This window comes from Selaginella moellendorffii, unplaced genomic scaffold, assembly GCF_000143415.4.
Source record: "Selaginella moellendorffii unplaced genomic scaffold, v1.0 SELMOscaffold_24, whole genome shotgun sequence".
NCBI classification, from domain to species: domain Eukaryota; kingdom Viridiplantae; phylum Streptophyta; class Lycopodiopsida; order Selaginellales; family Selaginellaceae; genus Selaginella; species Selaginella moellendorffii.
In genome coordinates, this window is record NW_003314285.1 from 1519772 (window position 1) to 1540839 (window position 21068).

Sequence of the window (21068 nt, forward strand, 5' to 3'; positions counted from 1 at the left end):
TGGGACGAACACTATTGTGTTCAAGCCAATCTCTACATTCTATAGATATGCCAAATGAGAAAATCTAGATACTTTCCATAAATAACATTTGGGACCAAAATGAGACTAACACAAAAGGCATGATAGCGAGGGTGTTTGGTAGACACGGTAAGCTATCATTTAGCGATATTGAGGGACTAGTCTCAATATGCGAGGGTTCTTGTCAAGCCAGTGCAAGACAAAGCAAAAGAGAACTAAAAAGCCGGGCCAAGTATGCTTGGCTAAATAGACACTTAGGAATTCAGTCCTTATGCTCTTCCAGCCAAGTATAGATGCAAAGCCCAATTTACTAACACTTGAACAAGAGGGGCTGATAAGGTCCAACAATACCGACCTCCTACTATTGTGGCAGGAAGGAAAGAGTGTCCGTAAGGATTAGTTGATAAGTAACTTTTGATACTCGAAGTCACATTCGCGCACTCTCCCCCCCTAAGGAAGATCAATGTCCTCGTCAATGCATACTCGAGCCTAGAATACCACTAAGGAAACAACTCTAGAAAAAGTTTACAGTATTCACACTATATGAGAAATGCACTGACTTAAATGAGTTAAGAGGCAACCTCTTTGTCTAACGTGTATGCGCTACCAGCTCAGACACCTTCCGGCCGTCGCCGACAAGGAAATGACCAACGGAGTCAACCACCCTTGCTGCTCTGGTTGTCACCTAGCTTACAAAAGTGTGATACGCCCTTGCCTGTAGGGACATAGAGAGAGAAGATAGAGGCCCCAACCATCTTGAGCAAAGAAACCAAACCTATCGGTAAGGTTTAGATAAACTACTGTAAACAGGTAGTTAGAGTTGTTTACACGATCATGCCTTTTTAACAGAATAAAGAACATCAACAGAAAGGCGGGTGATGTGACCAGTCGACAGTAGCTACCTCATGACTAGAGATTTCACCATGCATATGAAGTGCCAAAGCCAGTCTGCCTATACTGGCCCAAACTCAAAGATCAATAGATGGACAATATCAAAGTCATAGACAATGATATCTTAAAAACTTAATTATTAGTGAATATATCTTAGATTAGAACACAAAAGTATTCCAAGTAAGTTATCATCCGATAAACTAGTAGTATAGTATATGAACCACCAAGATCAGCATGATTGGAAAAGATAAGATTCACTATCCAACAAAATTTAATAGTTAGTGTATCATCAAGAAAACTCAATGATGAAACTTAACTATCGAAAGTTGTAGACAGTATGTCAAACAACTTACCAAAAACAACTCAAAGAACACAAAGTATCATTGATTGGCAAGCAAGATGCTCGCAAATGTATCACCTGAAAGAAATAACATCCCAACCTCTTAGAATTAACTCAAACAATAATCAATAGAACAGAATGAATATGGCAAGACTAACAAACACTCATTCATGTTAACTATTGCATTAGCCAGTCTCAATAGATCTCGGTCAATAATACCAAAGAACTTAAGTTTCCAAAGCAAGTGTCAGCAATATTCTATTGATGTCTAAAACTGTCGCGAATGTGACTTCGGGTATCGAAAGTTACCTGTCGGCCAGTCCTTACGGACACTCTTACCTTACTGCCACGATGGCAGGAGGTCGGTATTGCTGGACCCGTTATTAGTCTCCGCCTAAGCTAGTTGAGAAACTGGTCCTCGCGTGTGCACTTGACCAGATGGGCATAAGGACGGAATTCCTAAGTGCTATTAGTCAAGCATACTTGACCTGGTTAGAGAAACTCATTCGTTGACTTGCACTTGCTAGTGTTGGGAACCCCCGCGATATTGAGCTTGGTCCCTCAACATCGCTAGATGATAGCTTACCGTGTCTGCCAAACACCCTCGCTATCATGCCCTTTGTGTTAGTCTCATTTCGGTCCCAAATGCTATTTATGGAAAGTGTCTAGATTTGCTCATTTGGCATATCTACGGAATGTAGAGATCGGCCTAAACACAATGGTGTTCGTCCCGTGTCCAAATTCACAATCTAGGGACATTCCATATTTAGTAAGTTTCAAGCTTGTCCCAGAGACTAACTCCTGATACTAAGGGAGGCTTGGGGTGAAAGCCCAAAGCGTGTGTTCCTCAAGGGGGGGGGGCTATGGGGGGTTCCAAATGTATAGTAGGGATAGTGGGTAGGTCGGGCATGGCCGACCAACCTGAGGCATAGTCTAGCTCCCGCTTGCGTGCCTGTCCTTGTTCTGCGTCCGGCTTGGGTCTAAGCCCAAGTTCCATTCCATGCTAGTTGGTGGAGTACCCATATCCTCGCGTTAGGCCACCGGTATGCCGAAATAGTGCCAGACTCCGTTTGGCTCCGTTTTGCGTGCTGGTCCTGGCATTGGGATGCTGGTTGCTCTAGGACTGTTCCAAGTCGCTCCGGGCCCCTGTCCCTTCGCTCCTTGGGCTATATGCTCGGGAGTTGCTCCGTGGTCCGGTTCCATCACTCCTTGGCATCACGCTTGGGAGTTTGGCATCGTTCCTTCGTTCAGTGGCCCAAGGCCCTGAACCTCGGGTTCCTGTGGACACGTGGCATGGACACGTGGCATGTGACACGTGGCATCTGTCACGTGGCACAAAGAGGGTTTAGGTTCCGCTTCGTGGTGTTATCCTATGGTAAATTACCATAGGATAAAGGGTCAAAACCACGTGCGCTACAAAAACCCAAGGGACCAATCCAAAGCAAACCACAAAGAACATGTGGTATTGCAAAAAGCCACAAACCATTGAAAAAAAAACTAACCATCATTAAAGATCATCAATCATTCCATCAATAGAGAGATGCATAATTATCATCGAAGAAAGAACCCACCATCTCGAAGAATGGAAAATCATTCTAGATCAACAATAACTAAGCAAAACCTTTAACAAGGATAATCAATTATACTAGATGATAGTCAATCATCATCAATGATTGCTAAATGCAAAATATTAACTTCAACATCGAAGCTAAGAGCCAAAATGTCTTCCCCAACAACTTCTAACAAATGGAGCAACGAGCATAAAACTCAAAGAACCAAAAGTTTGAAGAAGCCTATAACTAAGTCTTTGTTTATAATGATCACAAGTCTTGCATGAATTAACTTCAATGCTAAAGAAGAAATCATAGTACAATCCATAATATCCTCCTCAACACATCCATAAGCTAAACTTCATAATGCCAAAGCTAATGAAAAGCATGTCTGCATCAATCCAAAAGCTAAGCATAACAAAGTTATGCTCAACAAGTGATCACCAAACGATCCTCCATGAATCCATCTATAGCAAGACGTAACTCACTTTATAAGAAACACAAGAGGAATCATCAATGATCAGTATATTCCAACTCAAATCCAATAAAGACTCAAACATTCTAATATCGATCACTAACTCTTCCACTTGTAGAGTTAGCATAGTCCACAACAAAATCATTTTTCAAGGAAAAGCTTAAAGCTCAACCCTTACTAAACAATCTCGTCTAGAACATAACTAACTCAAACTTGCCACTCAGTTTATTTAAACATCAATACAGTTGCTAACTAGCAAATGCACAAATGCTAACAACACAAAGCTAAAGCCAAATCATCAACACTATTTGCATCAAGACTAATGAAACTCAATATCAATCATCAAAGAAACATCTCATTTTACTTGAATCTCAACATCAATAATGTCAATGACAAGGTATCACTTCAATGCCATCAACACCATAACAAAGCTTATAGAAAGCAATAGTAAATCACCACCCAAAACTCTTTAGCAACCAAGGTAACCAAAGTCAAAGATATGTTAGTCAGTATCCGAGACTAATCCTCCAACAATACTTAGTTTTAGTTAACACATCATCAAGGAGTGATTCACCACATCCAAGACTTAATAAAATCTAACACTATGAACTAAACGTAACCAAATGATATCAACAGAGGTAGAATCAATATGCTAATATGGAAAACCCATGTAAGTCTAATGACACGATCCTCCGCAACACCATCTAGTAAAGTAAACCCATCACTGATAAATCTTCATCGAGTGAAGCAAGTGTCAACAGTCTTGGACTAAGTTTACAAGTAATCACTAGTTGCAAAGCAACTAACAATCACTCTTCAACTTGCCTTCACAAGAACCAAACACTAACTCTTGTCATCAAGTTATATACTTGTCCAATATGAACGTGATACTGTAGGTACGAGATAAAAGTTCATAGACAAGCACAAACTAAATGACCACTCGAATCCAACTCAACCGCAATAAGGTCACTAATGCATTTATCCAACATCTAGCTATGCATGATCAATACTCAATTGAAACTAAAGTAAAAACCATAAGATGGACTCATATTGGTACACAACCTCCTTATAGACAAAACTATAGTACGGGTACTAACATCTCAACTTCAAACAATTAAATTGGACATCACCATCCTCAGCCAAGGCATAGGGCCACCAAGACTAAATCAAAATTAATGAGAGCTCACTACTCTCATAGAGTTTTAACAAAATGTAAGGTGCAATCTACCATCAAGCATAATGCTACAAAAGAAAAGTACAAGGGTCACCCTTCTTAGAAAAGTGCAATGGCCACTTTTTTACACCAACTCCAGACTCTATCCAACTCAATTGCCTTAGCCCCAAAAAGTCAGCATCCCCTTTCAGGTCGCATCATACAAACTACCTACTAAGGTTTAAGTTAACCAAAATCAACTCTAACCCCTTCACTAGTTTGTACTAGCTTGTGAAAACAAAATGGTTTTCGAGCAAAGTGATTGACAGATTAGCTATTGGAAAAGCCTAAAAAAATTTGTGGAAAATTTTCCATCCTAGAGAAAGAATGACTCTCAGTCCAAGATTGCAAACTTTCAAGATTCATCCAACTTTCTCTTATTAACAACTTCACATAGTTTCACCTCAACACAAATTCTCATGATTTAACAATACACTTAAGCATTAAACATTTTTGCCCATATAACCAACATCCAACACTGACATTCGCAAAATGCAAAATAAACATCCAAAGCTTAATCACAAAGACCATATATTCAGACACTAACACTCTTCTTCAACCACTTTCAAGATCCAATGTGAAGCCAAAACATTAATAAAAAAAATGACATGGAAAATCAAAGTCTAAGGAAAATTCCTCATCACTCAAAATAACAATGCCACTTCCACTAACACAAGTGCTAGTGATGTCAATGCCTCAACTACACACCGTCTCCATCCAACAATCTACTCCAAATGCTAACGGATCAACTAACCATAGATAACCCTTTCCAACACCTTATGGGCAAACCCTTAAGAACAAGGAACCAACTTAAGCTTAGTATAATGGACTATTGAGAATTTAGTCAAAGTTACTTCAATGTTATTACTTGCAAGTAGATTAGCTTCACTATCAATCATTTTGGGGTTAATCATCATTTACCCAAGCAACTTTGTAAACACATTGCTAATTATCACATGGATATGATATAAAATCACAATGACTTGATCATCAATTGAGCAACACCATGAGTAATGACTAATTTTGTATTTATAATTTATAAACATGTTTATAATTTATAAACTTTCTTAAACCCTTTCTAGTATATTCTTTTATATTCTATCATCTATTGGTTGATATACAATAAGATTAATCTTGTGTTTATAAATTACAAACATGCTTATAATTATAACCTTTATTGGATCAATTGGATTAATAAGTAATTTAGGGAAAATCCAACCATAGAAAGCATGGGGTGGTAGATGCTGCAAGAAATAAACTGCAAGTGCAGAGGGTGTTAGCCAGCAAAGGGTGTGTAAAACACTATATAAGGATCCGCAGGGGGAATATCTTTTGAGGTGGGAAAGTTGGTACTAAAAGTTGCAGGCACTACCATCAAAAACATGGGGACAACTTGTGTAGGCCATGTAGATTGGCTTGGTAGGAGATAGCGTTCCCAACCTTTTTTACTTGGATCCTATAATGAAGCTTCTATTGAAATGATGTCGACTTTCCCTACAACATTTGAAGCTTGGTCATTGTTTGTTGGGAAGGCTGAAGCAAATGCAACACCACAAGATCAATATAGCAGTGGAGACACTAGAAGGCTACATTTTTGAACTGCTGTGAGAAATAGCCTCCAACCCTAGATACCATTCATCTTCTTAACTTTAAAGAGTGTAATATGCATACACAATGCAAAGGGATTTGAATTGCCTATAGAAAACTCTAAAGTTTTCAATTTTCAATGATAGGCCTACTTTGCTAACACACTGCTATAGTGTTCTAAGTGATTATTAACTTGAACTTCAAGTCTGGAAGTATTGTATTATGCTTCAAAAAAGAAATTAAGAATTTTAACTGTATCATAGTAGCTAGTACCCTAAAAAACTCCATCGAAGTTTCAAAGCTTCTATAGATGATAAATGTCATTAAAAATAACATTATATATTAATGCATCAAATCCAAAATAAAATGAACAATAACTTATTCTATTATTAGTAGGGATAAATTTGTAACTTCAAAATAAACTGTAGATTTACATTTCACTATTTCCTTACCTTTCTAACAACGTTGTGATACAACAGAATGATTTGACAATGGTATCAATAAATGCGGGAATGCAAAAGATAGAGTAGCAATGAATCATAATAATAATTATCATAATCAAAAGCACCATTCTAGGGTTCATTTTCTAGGATACAGATGTGTTTCTGGTGATGATGGTAATGATTGTGTGAGCCAACGATGGCACAAAGGTGATCAAGGTGCGAATTCCTCTAGCAGGGCTGCTAGCAAAGAAGATTTACAAGCAGTTAGAGAGGTATGGGCTTCACAATGCCCTTGAAGTGGATGGGGTTTCTATCATTGACAATGACACAATGTTTGTTGAAGATCGCCTCATCTACATTCCTCAACTGAGTGCAGCTCAAGCAGAAGGTATGAACACATGGCATACCTTAGATATAGTGAGTGTTGGTCTGCTTTCCTATACTTCTCAACACTAGATGAATGGTTGATTTCATGTTTACCCTCGTTTTTTTGGTCTACTTATATGGGTTCTATAATTGGGCTATAATGTGCTATATTCCTTTGACATGTTGTGGGTGTCTAGTATGGTCGTGCCTGGATTTGGCTCCCTATTTGAGGTGCTTGTTGTGGCTGTTGTTTTCTATAAGTACTAAACTAGTTGTCTTCCCAATCCCTAGTAGCCTTGTGCCTTGGATCTCTGTTTCGATTTGTGTTATGGGTATGGTGGTGTGCAAGGTGACCTTGCACCCATTGCTGTTGGGAACAAGAGGCTTTAGGCCCGATGACAGGTGAAGGGATTATTTGTTGCCTGCACAGCAAGCCTCATTGCAAGTGCTGCAAATGCGAAGAGGGGCATGCTGACACTTAATTGGTTTCCATAGTCGCAAGGTCCACCTAGAGAGGAATAAAACAAGAGGCATAGTAGAAACATAGTTTTCTTTTATCACTAACTGTTAATTCCTAAGGAGATCCAACTTGAAGGATCAAAAAGAAAAGGAATGGAATGAGTTATGGGTTGGCTACCTTTACAGGCCCTCGAAATGCCTAATGAAGGGATTTATTGTAGCACCAAAGAGCAATGTGGCTCATGCATATATTACATTACAGACTCTTTATAACATTCATTAGGCCCCGCCCTATATAAAAAAAAAGTCAATACACCATCATGCAAGTGATTTATCCATTTTTATTTTTTCTTTTCAATGAACCTCCTCATGTGCAACAAGAGATCACAAAATAGTTACAAAACTACTATTAAGCAAACTAAGTATTGCTACACGCAACGTATAGCAATTTATCTAAAGTATTCATATAAATTAATATGATTAATCTCAGTCAAAAGAAATTTTAGCTAGAGATAGTAAACTCCCTCTAAATCATGTGTTTAAGAGAGTTTATAAATTATAAATAAAAGATTAATCTAAATAAACAATAATAGATGCAGAATATTTAAGAATATTCTTGGCATATTCACTGCCAACAGTTTGCTTTAGTTAAAATTAATTAAAATTTTGTGATTAAAATAAAAACATATAAACTACTCCCTCTTATTATATTTTGTCAATTAAACTTATGATTAGCTATGACAACTATGATGTTTTGGAGGATGAGTGATTTTAATTAATATATTAATTTTTCATCAAGATCATGTTTAAATATAAGTTGCCACAAGATCATGCTAAACAATATTAGTAAAATATATATGATGAATTCTATTTACTTTGTGTTATTTCTATTATCTTTATGAAATTTTATTAAATATTTATGATAATTGACAACTCTTTTCCAAATAAGAATCTCAAATAGCTAGTCCTTGACTCAAGCAAAATAATAGGGTAGAATACCCTAGAGTTCAATTCAATTTGAATGAATTGAAATTGTAATCCTCATATGATGCTAAGAGATGTGATCTCATAAGTAATAAAATATGACCATGATGACTTTTTGATACTCCATGAAAACTATTTCATTTTCTTTTTTAAAAAAAGGAAGTATTAATGACCTCATTAATATGGATAATAATAAAATTCTTCTACTTGAATGTCAAGTTTGATTACATGGGTTATTTTTTAAGTTGCAATTGAACATGTGAGACATAGAAACTAAATATTGTCTTTGTCAAACAAAATGATCCAGTATTATTTTTATTATATTATTAACATCTTTATCCGGTTTTCTTGTAATATTTTTTTAAAAAAGTAAGAAAATTATATGTTATAATAATATATATTCTTTAAAGTACACAAGCAAACCAAGCGTGTGTAGCAAGTTCCTCTATTTATTCTCCTTGCTGAAAAATAGAGAAGTATATGCACTCAAAAGAAAATGATGCTTATCAGCAAATTAATGTTTTATTTATTACTTCTAGACTTTTAGTAAAGTATTGCCGTAGTGTTACAATTAAACAGTCCAAAAAAGATAAGTCCACTATTGAGAATAATATTTGATTAACAATTTCTATTGAAATAGCAATAAAAGTTTGGAGCCGATGGAATTAATGTCCTATAAGATGTGTTCCATATTCAGGTAAGTGAGCAGGAAGAACAAAAAAGTGAGACATTGCAATCTAGAGCATTCAAATCTGTCACTACTTCTAGAAGTTCGTGGGATGACAATTGTGCATGGGCATACATACATGCCCTGTGTCAAGAGGCGTGCCTACTTACAGAAGGCATTCCTGTCTTTAAAAAGCACAATCACCAATTTGTGCGGAGTGACCCCACTAGGCATATAAGATCTTTAAGAGACCATGACCAATTGTTCACCTGCAAGATAGAAGCCACCAGCTCTACAATAAGCTGACGGCAAATGTGGAGAACACGATTCTAGACTTCACAGAGATTAAATCCCTCCAGGGCAGTCCAAAATTTGTTCAGGTATGTGTAAAAGAGAAACTAGTGGATGTTGTAGTGTCCATCACCTTTGCAAATAAGCTTTTGCTAGAAGGACTATGCAAGAGTCTTGACTATACAACTATGGTTTTGTAAAGGCTTCAGCATTTATACAGATTGATTATTCAGCTTACCATACAAAATATTAACTGCAAATGACAAAAATTCTCAAAATGATCTTTTGTACAATGACGCTAGAGAAACTGTTCCAGCTAGTCCAAATGATTGTAATGTATATTATTCATCCATGACTAGCAGAGATATAAAGACACTTTGATCAGTTATAAATGAAGGGGATCATTTAATTTCTTCAAATTGCCTTTACCAGCTAGTTCTGGAGTATAATTGCAATTTAGTGTTTGAGAAAGAAACACTCCGGAAATTTAGTTCTATTGGGATGTGATGGATGGAGTAATTTTTCTGTAAATATATTGCCAACCACACCAATTTAATAGTAGAAATAGTAAAAATAGTGGATTTCCACTCCTAGCTAATCCAATGCTTCTTTTATGGAGGAAGGCATAAGCCGGGCCATTGATTTTATAAATTCAAGCCAGGGATTCATTATAAACTTTTCTTCTTTGCTCAAATCCTTTTTAGGTTTATAAACATTTTCTCGCTTCTTGAGTGAAGATACCGTGTCAGCAGATGGTTGAGGTGTCAAAGACCAGCATGTTTTTGATGGTTTGCGCCAACCAGGATGTCTCGCCCGATACTTAATTCCAATCTCTCATTGTCAGCTCTGGACCATTTAAACCATCGTTTATTCGTTAGTTCGTCGCATAGAGCCCTTGAAATCCCCCTACACAAATACATGCTACGTAAGTTATCATTTTTCCACGATACATACCAATCTTCTAAAAAATCATCCGGTGTGTGTTCTTCGTCAAATCCTACATGACAATCTCGGGCTTGAGAATGCTGGTCTTGATCTCCTTGTGTGGCAACACCACCCCTCCATTGCTGTAGAGCTCGTCTTTCACCTGGACATCCTCGCCCAACACGGTCATGTTCTCGATCCTCGTCCACTGCCCGAGCTTCGAGTGCCACCCGATGATACTCCCGGACACGCACGAGTGCTTCCGGATCTGGGCGCCTCGCATCACCGTGCACCGAGACAATCTCACGCCCTCCTCGATCACGCAATCCGGTCCTACTGCTACGTCGGGCCCGATCAAGCACCCCGACCCAATCCGCGCCGAGGGGTCGATCATCACGTTTCCAACAACGTGAGCGCCGATAGAGAGCTTCTCGGGCGATTTGCGGCGGATGGACTCGAGGTACAAGCGCAACCCCGTGATGTAGTCCTTGGGCTGGCCAATGTCCATCCAGAATCCCGGGAGAACCATCGCGAAGAGCTGCTTCTCCGCGGCAATGGCAGGGAAGATCTCCTTCTCCATGGAAGTTGGCCGGAGCTCGATCCGGTCGACCGTTTGCGGGCTGAGGAGATAGATTCCAGCGTTGATCTTGTTGCCCACGAAGATTTGAGGCTTCTCCACGAATCTCTGTACGGCTCCCGTGGCATCGTCCATGACCACCACTCCATACTTGGATGGTTCTTCCACCTAAGAACACGAAGATCACGGAAGTTATAGGATAGGTTTTTCCAAGTTTCCTGGAGCAATCGAATCATACCTTTGTGACCATGATGGTGGCTTCCTTTCCGTGGCTCTTGTGGAAGGCAATCATCTGTTTGAGCGGATACTCGCTGATCACGTCGCTGTTGAGCACGAAGAATGGCTCGCCAGATCCATCCACCAATTTGTCTCGGGCCAGCGCCAGGGGGCCGGCGGTTCCCATGGGCTCTCGCTCCTGGGAGCAAGTGATCTTGATGCCCAGCTTGGCCTCGAAATCCTTGAGAAATCTCATCATCACCTGGAAGAAAGAGATTTGTGAGGTTTGTGGCTGTGAATCCAGAGCGAATGCTATACCTCTGGCTGGTAGTTGATGGCAAGAACAACCTCGTCCACTCCAGCCTCCTTGAGAGCTTCAATCTACGCATGCACGAATCCTTAGTTCTTGAGCCAAACTTTTGGGAGAGATTTGGTTGCTTACCTGGTGGAGGATCATTGGCTTGTTTGCGAAGTCCACGAGTGGCTTTGGGAGGCTGAGCGTGAGTGGACGGAGGCGAGTCCCAAATCCTCCCACAAGAATCAGTGCCTTCATCTTTGCGAGATTTCTAGCAAGAACCAGGACAAAGATATCCTTTGCTAGAATTGCAAAGGAAGAACAGAGATTTTGATCACTGGATGCTGCTCAAGTCGGTGGCATACACTCCATGGCTTTATAAATGGCCATGGCAGAAACAGGGAAAGAAAAAAGGTAATGATAAAAGGAAAAAAAAGGGGAATTTTAACTCTCCCCGTTTGAATGGTTTTCTTAGATTTGAGGTAAAAGTTTTCCTTTAGTTTCGGTTATGAGAATAGAGATTGGATCGAATCTCCGTGGAAAAAAAAAAATTGTAAAAGATTTTGTAGCTTATTTTCTATCAAATGTTCTGGTGGAGGGCATATAATTTCTTCTTGCCAACCAAAAATGACAGCAACCCGGCACCCGAACTAAAAAAACTCGCCCAACATCGAAAAAGGCTCTTAGTCTTGAAACTGCGTTGGAAATGCTCATGAAATTCAATCAATGGGACCATGTTGACATGTTGCAAAGTTTGTTGCTCAGATCATGGTCTCCTCAGAAGAAGATTGAAAATCTGGCCCAGAAAATTTCTCAGTGAGTGTTCTGATTTTGTTTCTAGTTTATGATGGTACTGTAAATTATTTGACACTTTCATCTTCAACTAAAAGGTGGTACAGATCTGTGGGGCCTCTTTGTTTGTTTGGGGAGCAACCACCTACACACCTTCGACTTCTGGCCTGAATCCACCCTCCATGGAACTCCTCACGCTGAAACCAACATTATATCTGAATGTTACCACTATTCTTGTTCAAACAAGTCACTGTTGTGTTGTGTGTCACCACCACCATTTTTACTGAAAAGAGCCAGAGCTGTTTGTGTGCATGGGGCATGTTAACCCATGCTCATAAATGTTTGGAGAAAGCCAACACAGAAACTGAAAAAGGAAAGAAAGAAAGAAAAAAACTGTTGGTTACCGAATGATGTTGATCTCGTAAGTTGCTGTTTTGTCTTGTCAAGTTAGCTGAAGTTTCAAACTCAACTCCTTAGATTTTCACTGCTGCTATTTCCGTACATAACGAAAATCTCTTCACACGCCCCGTGCCTACAAAACACAGCTCGCATACAGCGATGCCTAATCTGAAAATGGAGAAACCGCAAAGAAGGAGCCACAATGTTTTACTAGTAAGAACCTTCCTTTGCTCTGTGCTTCACATCGCGTCACTCTGGCGGACAGTGATTCTAGATGTGGAGTACGCTGCCAGAGCCCCTCCAGAGCATTCAACCACACCGACACTGTTTGTTAAGATCCTGTTCGCCAAAGGAGAAGCAAAGATGATTTAAGAGAGATTGACTAAAACCGTACCTCGAGGGCCGAATGGACTGTTCTGTTGCTGCATTGCTGCAGCTCAAAGCACGTAGTGTAGTGCAGCATTGCTGACAAGAGGGACGAATGCTCAGTGGCTGGATTTTAAAGCTTTTCTAAAGTGCTTCCGTATGGACCGGGTAGGACCGGGCCAAAAGAACAAAGTTTTTGATCTTTGCCTTCGCTGAAAAATTCCGCTCTGTTCATGAACAGGCTGGTTAGCAAACACTTCACACGTTGAAAACGAAACACATTACCTGTGTACAAGTCGCCGGAACAAACTGTGAGGAAGGCAATTACAATGTGTTATAGCGCCCCTGGGAAATATTGTGGTGAAAATCCTCGAGACCGTAGACCTCGCTAAAACCAGATGAGAAAATCAGGAAAAGCTTTCTAGTAACGTTTAAACTTACGCAAGGTGAAGCAAACTTTGACACTTGTGCACAGCTCTCCCTTCGGGAGACTCCAGGCTGGAATTGCGAATGATCATGTTGTTTACTGTGTACTTTGTGAACTTGATATCATTCTCCCACAAGATGCACTGCCAGATAGAACCACTGTCAGAGTTGCCATCATACATTCATTTAGCCTGCCTGTCTCAAGTATTCCCTCTTCACTTCTTCCCAGTCCAGCTTCCCCTCGGGTCTGAAAATGGAGGCATTCCACAAAGCTCCTCGTGCCACCATAACAGATGAAGCACCTGTCGCAAAGCCAAAGGATGTAAACGTACAAAACAGAAGAAAAAGTGTACCAGTGGCAGCTTTGATCCTTGGGATGTCCGGAGGCTCGAAAACATCCCCATTAGCTATGACAGGAATTGACAGCGCAGACACCACATCCGCGATTCCATCCCACTTGGCACGATCTTTTGGTCTATCGGGGATTCTCCTGGAAAAAAAAATTTGTAAGAAAACAAGTGAGAAGGAAAAACGAATTAGCGGTTAAAAGAAACATGCATCTCAATCCCGTAGCATCACCTTCCATGCACCGCAATGGCCGAAACTCCGGTTTTCTCGATCCTCCTGGCCAACTCGACAGTCTCCTGGGTGGATTTTAAGAGTCTAATCTTACAGGTTACTGGGATGTCCAAGTTTCGTCTCAGTGTTGTTAGAATCTGAACGGAGAGATTAACAAAAGACAACCACACCGGAAGAAGGTCACGTCATCATTCAAACAAGGAGTGTTTCGTGCGAACCTCACTGACAAGTTCCGGTTGAGAGAGCAATGCTGATCCCATTCCTCCAGTCACTGAGAAAGGCTTTGGACATCCCATGTTTATATCCACAGCTGCTATGTCCTTGCACCTAAAGAAAAGATGAGATGAAAGCTTGTTAAGAAGCTGAAAAAACTATGGAGAGGAATTCTTACAAGAGTTGTGCGACAGTGAGAGCTCGATATGGATCCGAAGTTCCCATCTGGAACACGACATGATCTCTCTCCGCCTTGCAAGTTCTAAACACGACATCGTTCGTTCCCTTCTCCACAAAATCGATAGAGCCAAGCACGTCTGGCACGAGCAAGGACGTGACACACGAAATCGATGGACGAAGTCTCACGTACCGTTCACGACGCGAGAGCATTTGAGCATCTTGTGATCCACTATCTCCTCGCCGTAAGTGAGATCGGCGCCATAGCCAGCGGCGAGCATCCGAAACGGCAGCGTTCCCTGCCTGGCCATCTCAATCCTCATCCGCTCCAGCTAAAACTAGATCGTCTTACCACGCGCACCATCGGCGCAAGGATGAGCTTATCGCGGTAGTCGATGCCGTGCGCCATCGCCATCGCGGCTCGAAATATTTGACCTAAGAACTAAGTTACTCTAGGGTTCTTCGGCGAGTAAATATTGCGATTGGATTCACAAAAGAATGGAGGAAATCTCCTCAAAAGATGTTAAATGGGAGAGGATGGGTGAGGTATGTGACCATCAAGGCGCCAAACAAGAGCAAATACGCCACCATTTGATCCAAAAGAGCCCCTGCCACAAGAACACCCAAGATCAATCCATAGATTCTTCCTTTCTAGATCGCAGCACTCACCACTCGCAGCTTGGGCTGTCGCAATGCCCCTGGCCGCCGCCGCCGAGGGGAAAATCACGCAAATCACCAGCGCCCACAACGCGATTATGGCCTTGCCCGCGAATTCCATCGCCACTGACACTGCGCCGCCCAAGGATCGATCTCAAATTTGGGCGAGGGCAAGGAGGAGCGAGCGATTAAATAGCCTTGGGCGGTCCGAGAGGAAAGCTCGGTAGGATCGTTCGTGGCGCCGGCAGAGAACACGCACACGCGTGGCGAAGAACCCGAGCGCCGTCCAACGGAGAAACGAGAAAACTACGTTGACGTGACAAGTCAGCCCTAAGATCAAGTACACGTCAGCCCTACGATCAACTCCACGTCAGCCCTAGATATGGCGCACTGAGATCCTGATTGTGGAGTGAGGGATTTGCTCGCTGCCCAAGAAATGGGAGGGGAAGACAAGCCCAGGGATTTCACGAGATCGCTAGTGGCAGCGCTGGGATTTGGGAATGGAGGAAATGGAGGAGGAGGAGGGAGTTGCGGAGTTCTACTCTTGCTGGCGACGATCGTTGTCACCAACATTCTCGCGCTCTACAGCCTCTCGATCTCGCGCGACGTCCAGCGGAGCTTGCAGCACGCCGCGGGGGACGAATCGATTCTCCGGGAGCTGGCGACGCTCAGGGATGAAATTCGCAGGCATGGCGCGCAAAACCCTCGCGACGAACACGAAGAACACGAAGAACACGAAGAACACAAAGGGGGTAATCTAGATTTCGCGATGAGCAAGGAGCTTGTGGAGTTCACGGCAGAAAGGAAGCTCCCGCTGGGCAGGAATCCAAACTATGGCCTGGAGACGATGACCTCTCCAATTGGGCACCGGTGCTACGCGCAGAGGGAGCTCCTCGATCGATTCATGGGCTACACGCCAGGGGAGATCTGCCCAGACGACTGGTGGATCGGCCAATCCCTCATGCTCCGCGGCTGCGAGCCTCTTCCTCGCCGGCGATGCTTCGCCAGGACCCCAGCAGCGATCTTCCCGCCACACTCCCTCCCGGGATCGCTGTGGGAGATCCCCAGCGACAAATCAGTGCTGTGGAGCCACTACTCGTGCAAGAGCTTCGAGTGCCTCAAGAACAGGGCCAAGAACAAGACCGTCTTCTACGATTGCGCCGATTGCTTCGATCTCTCCGGCCCGGAGCGATCGCGATGGGTGAGCTCCAAGGAGCTGGACGAGATCTTTTCGCTGGCCAAGGGTGGCATTCGAATTGGGCTGGATCTGGGCGGAGGGACTGGGAGCTTTGCGGCGAGAATGCTGGAGCGGGGAGTGACGATCATCACCACCACGCTCAATCTCAACGGGCCCTTCAGCGAATTCATCGCCGCGCGTGGGCTAGTCCCGATCTTCGCCACGATCTCGCAGCGCCTGCCCTTCTTCGACAACACCCTAGATCTCGTCCACACCATGCATGTTCTTAGCAACTGGATCCCGCTGGAATCGCTGGAATTCGTGCTCTACGACATCGATCGCGTCCTGCGACCGGGTGGATTCTTCTGGCTGGATCACTTCTTTTGCACCGAGGATCAACTGGACACCCTCTATGTGCCGCTGATCGAGAGGCTGGGGTTCCGGAGGATCAAGTGGGCGGTCGGAAAGAAGCTCGATCGGGCCAATCGCGAGGTCTATCTCTCGGCGATTTTAGAGAAGCCCGTGAGAGAAAGTTTTTAGGGTTCTTCCAAGATTAGGGTTTCTTAGGGCTTTTCGACGATGAGGGCGCTTGGGTGAAATCAGCGCGATCGATTGGGGAGCTAGAGAGAGCGAGAGGATTATGGGGCAGACGTTCCGGAAGCTGTTCGATAGCTTGTTTGGGAACAAGGAGATGAGGGTAATGGCTGTGGCTTTTGATTGCGCGCTTCTCGGTCTTCTATGGACTGATCCTTACGGGCAGGCTCTTGCAGGTAGTGATGCTGGGGCTGGATGCCGCCGGCAAGACAACGATCCTGTTCAAGCTACACATAGGGGAAATCCTCTCCACGGTTCCAACAATTGGTAATCCTTTTTTCTGGTTTCTTGGCTTTCATCTTGACCTTCTTGCTCGATTTCTCGACTGATGTGAATCCTTGCTAGGATTTAACGTGGAGAAGGTCCAGTACAAGAATGTGGTGTTCACGGTGTGGGATGTTGGTGGCCAGGAGAAGCTAAGACCGCTCTGGAAGCACTACTTTAGCAGCACCGATGCTCTGGTACTGTTTTAGATTTCCTTTTTTGTTTTCAATCGTGATCTACAAGACGTGCTCCAGATCTATGTCGTGGACTCGTTCGACAAGGACCGGATCGACAAAGCCGCCCTGGAATTCCAAGTAAGTGGTTTCAAACAAGTTCTACTTAAGCTCTCCGGGAGCTCATCACATCCTTCGCGTCACTTCTTTCTCCAGGCGATTGTGAACGATCCACTGATGAGAAACAGCGCCATCCTGGTGTTCGCAAACAAGCAAGACATGGTAACTCTCTTCGATTTTCGTTTCTCTCCGGGAGAGTGAAGTTTTCGCTCGTCTCTTCGTTTTTGCAGAAGGGCGCCATGTCTCCCACGGAGATCTGCGCGGTGCTGGGGCTGGGAAAGATGCGAGACCGACGGTGGCACGTCCAAGCAGCGTGCGCGATCAAAGGCGAGGGTCTGTACGAAGGATTGGACTGGCTGGCCGCGACGCTCAAACATATGCAAGCCGTGGGGGTTCCCACCTCGGTTGGAGGGCCAAGAACAGTGAGCTGACCCACACAATCATACAACGCTAAAGTATTTTGAGTGATATTCCACCTCACAAAAGGTGGCATAGGCACAATGTAGCTATAGCTGAATAAGTCAAGGTTGATGATACCACTTTTTCTTTTCCTATGATCATAGCACCAGTGTGTATGGGAGATTCGTCGCTGGGAGCCACTCGTCCCCGCTGACCAGGCTCATTGCCGTGTACTTGCTCGCAAAGCTAGAGTCGAATATCTGAGTTGACCAGTCAACGCGCTTGACGATCGAGCCGCCTGGCCCATAGCAGAAGTACTCGCCATAGAAGAGCGTCTGGAGCGCAAAATCGCCGCTCCACTCGAGCCAACCTGCCGGATCCACCACCGCACTCTCGTAGCATTTGAGAAACACCGTGACCGCGTACTCCTTCCATGGTCTCCCCAGAAACGTCGGGAACTGGGTGATGTTTGCCTTGAGCTCCGGGGTTCCATCCACGGCGCAGTTCTGGAAGGAGAAGCCCGTGTTCTGATTTGGGTCTGTTCTTCCCTGCGCCGTGTAGGTGTTCTTCTGCTTGGGCATCGGGAGGCGAGCGTAGAGATTGCAGTTTTGGAAGATCGCGGCTGCGTTGCCAAAGATGTAGTCGACGGTGCCGTAGATGTCGCACTGGGTGTAGAACTGGCGGAGGGAGTGAGCGTAGAGGGTGTCCTGGAAGCCCTCGAACGAGCATCGGAAGAATGCCACCTTGTCCGCGGTCACTCGCACCGCCACCGCTTGATGGTTTATGGCTCCGGCCGTGTTTTGGAATGTGATGTCTTGAGCGATGAAGTTGTTCGCTCTAATAGCTGAAAGATCGATCAATCGATTAGCGAGGTTTGTAAAGTTACGTTTGTGATCACTTACCCACTGTTGCGGACGTAAAAGTTGTGATGTTTGGATCCTGGACACTTTTGTTTCCAGTGATAATGGTCTTGCCAATCCCATCTCCCAAGAACATCAAGTTCAGGAGATTCCTCGGCACCTCGAAAGTCTCCAAGTAAGTTCCCTGCTTTATGTAAATCACAAACCTGGAGCTGCTCTTCGTGGGAGCAGCGGCAAGAGCCGCAGTGATGTTCTCGAACTGGCCACTCCCGTCCTTGGCCACCGTGATGTTGGGAAGAATGGTGTAATTTCCCACCGACTTGGAGACCCAATGCGGGGTTTTGATGGTCTGTGGCTCCTGTTCTTGATTTCTTCGCAAGGATGCTATGGCTGCCAGGCAAGTGCTGAGTGATTCTCGGGCTTTGTTTAGCAGTTTGTGTTCGTCAAAGCCAGCCTCGATCAATCCATCCAGGCAAGTGGTATGGTAAGTGAGAGCAGCGCTCATCCAGGTGTGAGCATTCACCAGATCGCTCGCTTTCATTCTTCCAATGGCCACTTGTGAATCGGCAGCGAGGCGGGACGCGTCATGGAGGAGTTCCACGCAGTCGCGCATCACTGCCCTTTTCCTCATGGATCTGGATGGCTTGCTCGACGAGACGGCGCCATGATCGAGCTCTGCTGTGGATGCAAGCAGCGCCTCCAGGGAGTCACGAGCGGATCCTACCGCCGCTAGCGCAAAGCTTCCAGCGTTGCCGGGATCCAAATCCAGTGCTTCCATGCTGGCAATGCAAATCTCTGGATTTGCAGCTAGAGCACAGGCAGCATGATGATCGTGAGAAAAAGCTCTCGACAGTGGCAGTGGGATCATCAAGAGGAGTGCCAGAATCAACGAGCGAGAGAGCACGATCATGCTTGTACTTACAAACGATCCAACCGAGCGCAAGTTATGGTGTGTGTGCTTCTTCCCAGAGTGCGTGAAATGCGTGAGCTGGAGATGAAGGTATGGCGACCGCGCTTTTAACAGGGCGTTTAAAGATCCGATTAAAGAGCTGACGTGGAATTTTAGGGTTCTTCAATATCTATGTGGAAGTACGCGGCATCCCAGGTTCCTTTCTGGAGGGCGAGCACAAGCGATCAAGTGGTAAGAATCCACGCGTTTGTGCATAGATTCAAGCGCCTCCCGGACAAGCAGCAGCGCTGGGCGATGGAGATTCACGCAAAGGAAGCATTGGCGCAGTATCTTTTCCAGGTAAACAAGATCGAGCAAGAAGGATTCGACACCTACGCCGAGACCCGGGATGCCATCTTTTGCAATGGGGCGCTCGAGCTGGGAGACGCCGTTCAGTCGGATTCCAGGCTCGAGGCCGTGCGCTGCCTCCACAAGTCACTGCGAGCGATGTTTCCGCCGCTAGAAGGAGATGATGATCAAGCCCACCATGGGATCGTGATCCCAAAGCTGAGTGTTCCCAAGATCTTGGAGGCCCACGGCGAGCTCATGAGGAGCACCAAGCCCAAGATCGCAGCTCGCCTCCGCAAGGATCCCCACGAGATTGCCTACACAAGAATGGTGACTGGCGGGCTTCACGTCTTTACGTGGCCGACCCAAGTGGAGAGCTCGCTGGAGGAGCTGGTCGAGGACGCGAATCGCGAGCTCGAGGAGATGTTCCCGGCGAGCCAGGAAGAAAGCTTGATCAGTGTGGGGCAAACCGAGGATTTGCTCAAGTTTGGAGCCAGATTCTTCTTTGAGTTTGAGCGGATCCACCCGTTTCGCGATGGGAATGGGCGGATCGGGCGTGTTCTTCTCGCTGCGATCCTCCGGAGCGTGATGCCTTTCCCGAATGTTTTGTTCGTTACGGACAGGGAAGAGGAGCCTCCTTTCGTGGACAAGCGCGCGTACTACGAGTGCTTTGCTCGAGCGCAGGAGAAGCACGAATTCCCGCTCATGGAAGGATCGATTGACAAGTATTGCGTGACTGAAGAGGCCCTGGCCGAGTTTAAGGTCTATCCCCCTTCAGATTTGGCTGCATTGGTGATCGAGGGCGTGTATGTTGGCTGGAAGAGAATGTTTGCTTCGCTCCCAAGTTGATAAACCCTGAACACAGGGCATATTCGTGGGTATAATCTTGGAGTGACTTAAATAGTACGAAACGTATATTCGTTACGAACGTTCTGTTCAAAGTACCGTCTTCTTTGGCTCGAAATATTTTAATTCCGGAGTTATTCAAGAAACGGCAGATAAGTGATTGAAATATTTTGATATAATGTTTGGAATACATCAATTCATGAGTGTCGCAGCCATCCCATGGATCTGAAGACGGCAATGCAAACGATGAATCTGCAAGGACCGACACAAGGTTTTGCATTTCACTCCTTTCTTTGTTCTTCATGATTGCTCGATCCACGATGATTTTTCAATGACACGTTTGTCGATGATCCCTGCGCACAAAGTATTTCAAGAGTCAGCATAAGGTCTGAATGCGCTGCTGCTACTGCTCGTCATGTCGCGATGAACCCGGAAGTATTGCTTGTAGTCGATCAGAGTGAGAAGTGCCAAGATCAACTGGGAGCATGGTGGA

The 21068-nt window shown here is 44.2% G+C and overlaps 5 protein-coding genes across 7 annotated transcripts; 2 read left to right on the forward strand and 3 right to left on the reverse strand.

Annotated features, from left to right (window-relative positions):
- Nucleotides 1-10133: 10133 nt before the first annotated feature.
- Nucleotides 10134-11695, reverse strand: LOC9657716 (mannose-1-phosphate guanylyltransferase 1). 2 transcript variants are annotated; one of them, XM_002974423.2, is made up of 5 exons: nucleotides 11444-11695; nucleotides 11320-11382; nucleotides 11024-11263; nucleotides 10239-10953; nucleotides 10134-10190 (listed from the first exon to the last, which is right to left on the reverse strand). In XM_002974423.2, the coding sequence occupies exons 1-4, from the start codon at nucleotides 11552-11554 to the stop codon at nucleotides 10282-10284; spliced, it is 1086 nt and encodes a 361-aa protein (XP_002974469.1). In that variant the 5' UTR covers nucleotides 11555-11695; the 3' UTR covers nucleotides 10134-10190; nucleotides 10239-10281. The 2 variants fall into 2 exon arrangements, with proteins under 2 accessions (XP_002974469.1, XP_024535106.1); XM_024679338.1 differs by lacking the exon at nucleotides 10134-10190 and having other exon boundaries at nucleotides 10192-10953.
- Nucleotides 11696-12587: 892 nt separating this feature from the next.
- LOC9658412 (tRNA-dihydrouridine(20) synthase [NAD(P)+]-like) lies at nucleotides 12588-15034 on the reverse strand. Its single transcript, XM_024679182.1, has 12 exons — nucleotides 14918-15034; nucleotides 14601-14856; nucleotides 14442-14547; nucleotides 14250-14388; nucleotides 14077-14185; nucleotides 13859-13995; nucleotides 13633-13769; nucleotides 13475-13581; nucleotides 13295-13422; nucleotides 13139-13241; nucleotides 12882-13080; nucleotides 12588-12826 (listed from the first exon to the last, which is right to left on the reverse strand). The coding sequence occupies exons 2-10, from the start codon at nucleotides 14661-14663 to the stop codon at nucleotides 13178-13180; spliced, it is 990 nt and encodes a 329-aa protein (XP_024534950.1). The 5' UTR covers nucleotides 14664-14856; nucleotides 14918-15034; the 3' UTR covers nucleotides 12588-12826; nucleotides 12882-13080; nucleotides 13139-13177.
- A 265-nt stretch (nucleotides 15035-15299) lies between these two features.
- On the forward strand, nucleotides 15300-16808 carry LOC9658413. The gene has a single exon (XM_002974264.2). It carries the CDS (start codon nucleotides 15342-15344, stop codon nucleotides 16620-16622), a length of 1281 nt encoding a protein of 426 aa, XP_002974310.2. The 5' UTR covers nucleotides 15300-15341; the 3' UTR covers nucleotides 16623-16808.
- LOC9657717 (ADP-ribosylation factor) lies at nucleotides 16617-17784 on the forward strand. 2 transcript variants are annotated; one of them, XM_002974265.2, is made up of 6 exons: nucleotides 16617-16779; nucleotides 16853-16943; nucleotides 17022-17137; nucleotides 17195-17254; nucleotides 17330-17395; nucleotides 17464-17784. In XM_002974265.2, exons 1-6 carry the CDS (start codon nucleotides 16723-16725, stop codon nucleotides 17662-17664), a joined length of 591 nt encoding a protein of 196 aa, XP_002974311.1. In that variant the 5' UTR covers nucleotides 16617-16722; the 3' UTR covers nucleotides 17665-17784. The 2 variants fall into 2 exon arrangements, with proteins under 2 accessions (XP_002974311.1, XP_024534951.1); XM_024679183.1 differs by having other exon boundaries at nucleotides 16666-16779; nucleotides 16843-16943.
- On the reverse strand, nucleotides 17673-19464 carry LOC9657718 (pectinesterase). The gene is made up of 2 exons (XM_002974425.2): nucleotides 18535-19464; nucleotides 17673-18476 (listed from the first exon to the last, which is right to left on the reverse strand). The coding sequence occupies exons 1-2, from the start codon at nucleotides 19400-19402 to the stop codon at nucleotides 17791-17793; spliced, it is 1554 nt and encodes a 517-aa protein (XP_002974471.2). The 5' UTR covers nucleotides 19403-19464; the 3' UTR covers nucleotides 17673-17790.
- Between the last annotated feature and the right edge of the window lie 1604 nt (nucleotides 19465-21068).

Coding starts and splice junctions, on each gene's coding strand:
- LOC9658412 (XM_024679182.1), bottom strand. CDS start 14,663: ATGGCGATGGCGCACGGCATCGACTACCGCGATAAGCTCATCCTTGCG. Junction 14,389..14,441: donor ATGCTCTCGCGTCGTGAACG/GTACGTGAGACT, acceptor TGCTCGTGCCAG/ACGTGCTTGGCTCTATCGAT. Junction 13,582..13,632: donor AAGGATCAAAGCTGCCACTG/GTACACTTTTTC, acceptor GCTTTGCGACAG/GTGCTTCATCTGTTATGGTG.
- LOC9658413 (XM_002974264.2), top strand. CDS start 15,342: ATGGGAGGGGAAGACAAGCCCAGGGATTTCACGAGATCGCTAGTGGCA.
- LOC9657716 (XM_002974423.2), bottom strand. CDS start 11,554: ATGAAGGCACTGATTCTTGTGGGAGGATTTGGGACTCGCCTCCGTCCA. Junction 11,264..11,319: donor CCATCAACTACCAGCCAGAG/GTATAGCATTCG, acceptor TCTTTCTTCCAG/GTGATGATGAGATTTCTCAA. Junction 10,954..11,023: donor CCACCATCATGGTCACAAAG/GTATGATTCGAT, acceptor TCGTGTTCTTAG/GTGGAAGAACCATCCAAGTA.
- LOC9657718 (XM_002974425.2), bottom strand. CDS start 19,402: ATGATCGTGCTCTCTCGCTCGTTGATTCTGGCACTCCTCTTGATGATC. Junction 18,477..18,534: donor TTTTACGTCCGCAACAGTGG/GTAAGTGATCAC, acceptor TCGATCTTTCAG/CTATTAGAGCGAACAACTTC.
- LOC9657717 (XM_002974265.2), top strand. CDS start 16,723: ATGGGGCAGACGTTCCGGAAGCTGTTCGATAGCTTGTTTGGGAACAAG. Junction 16,780..16,852: donor TTGGGAACAAGGAGATGAGG/GTAATGGCTGTG, acceptor AGGCTCTTGCAG/GTAGTGATGCTGGGGCTGGA. Junction 16,944..17,021: donor CTCCACGGTTCCAACAATTG/GTAATCCTTTTT, acceptor AATCCTTGCTAG/GATTTAACGTGGAGAAGGTC.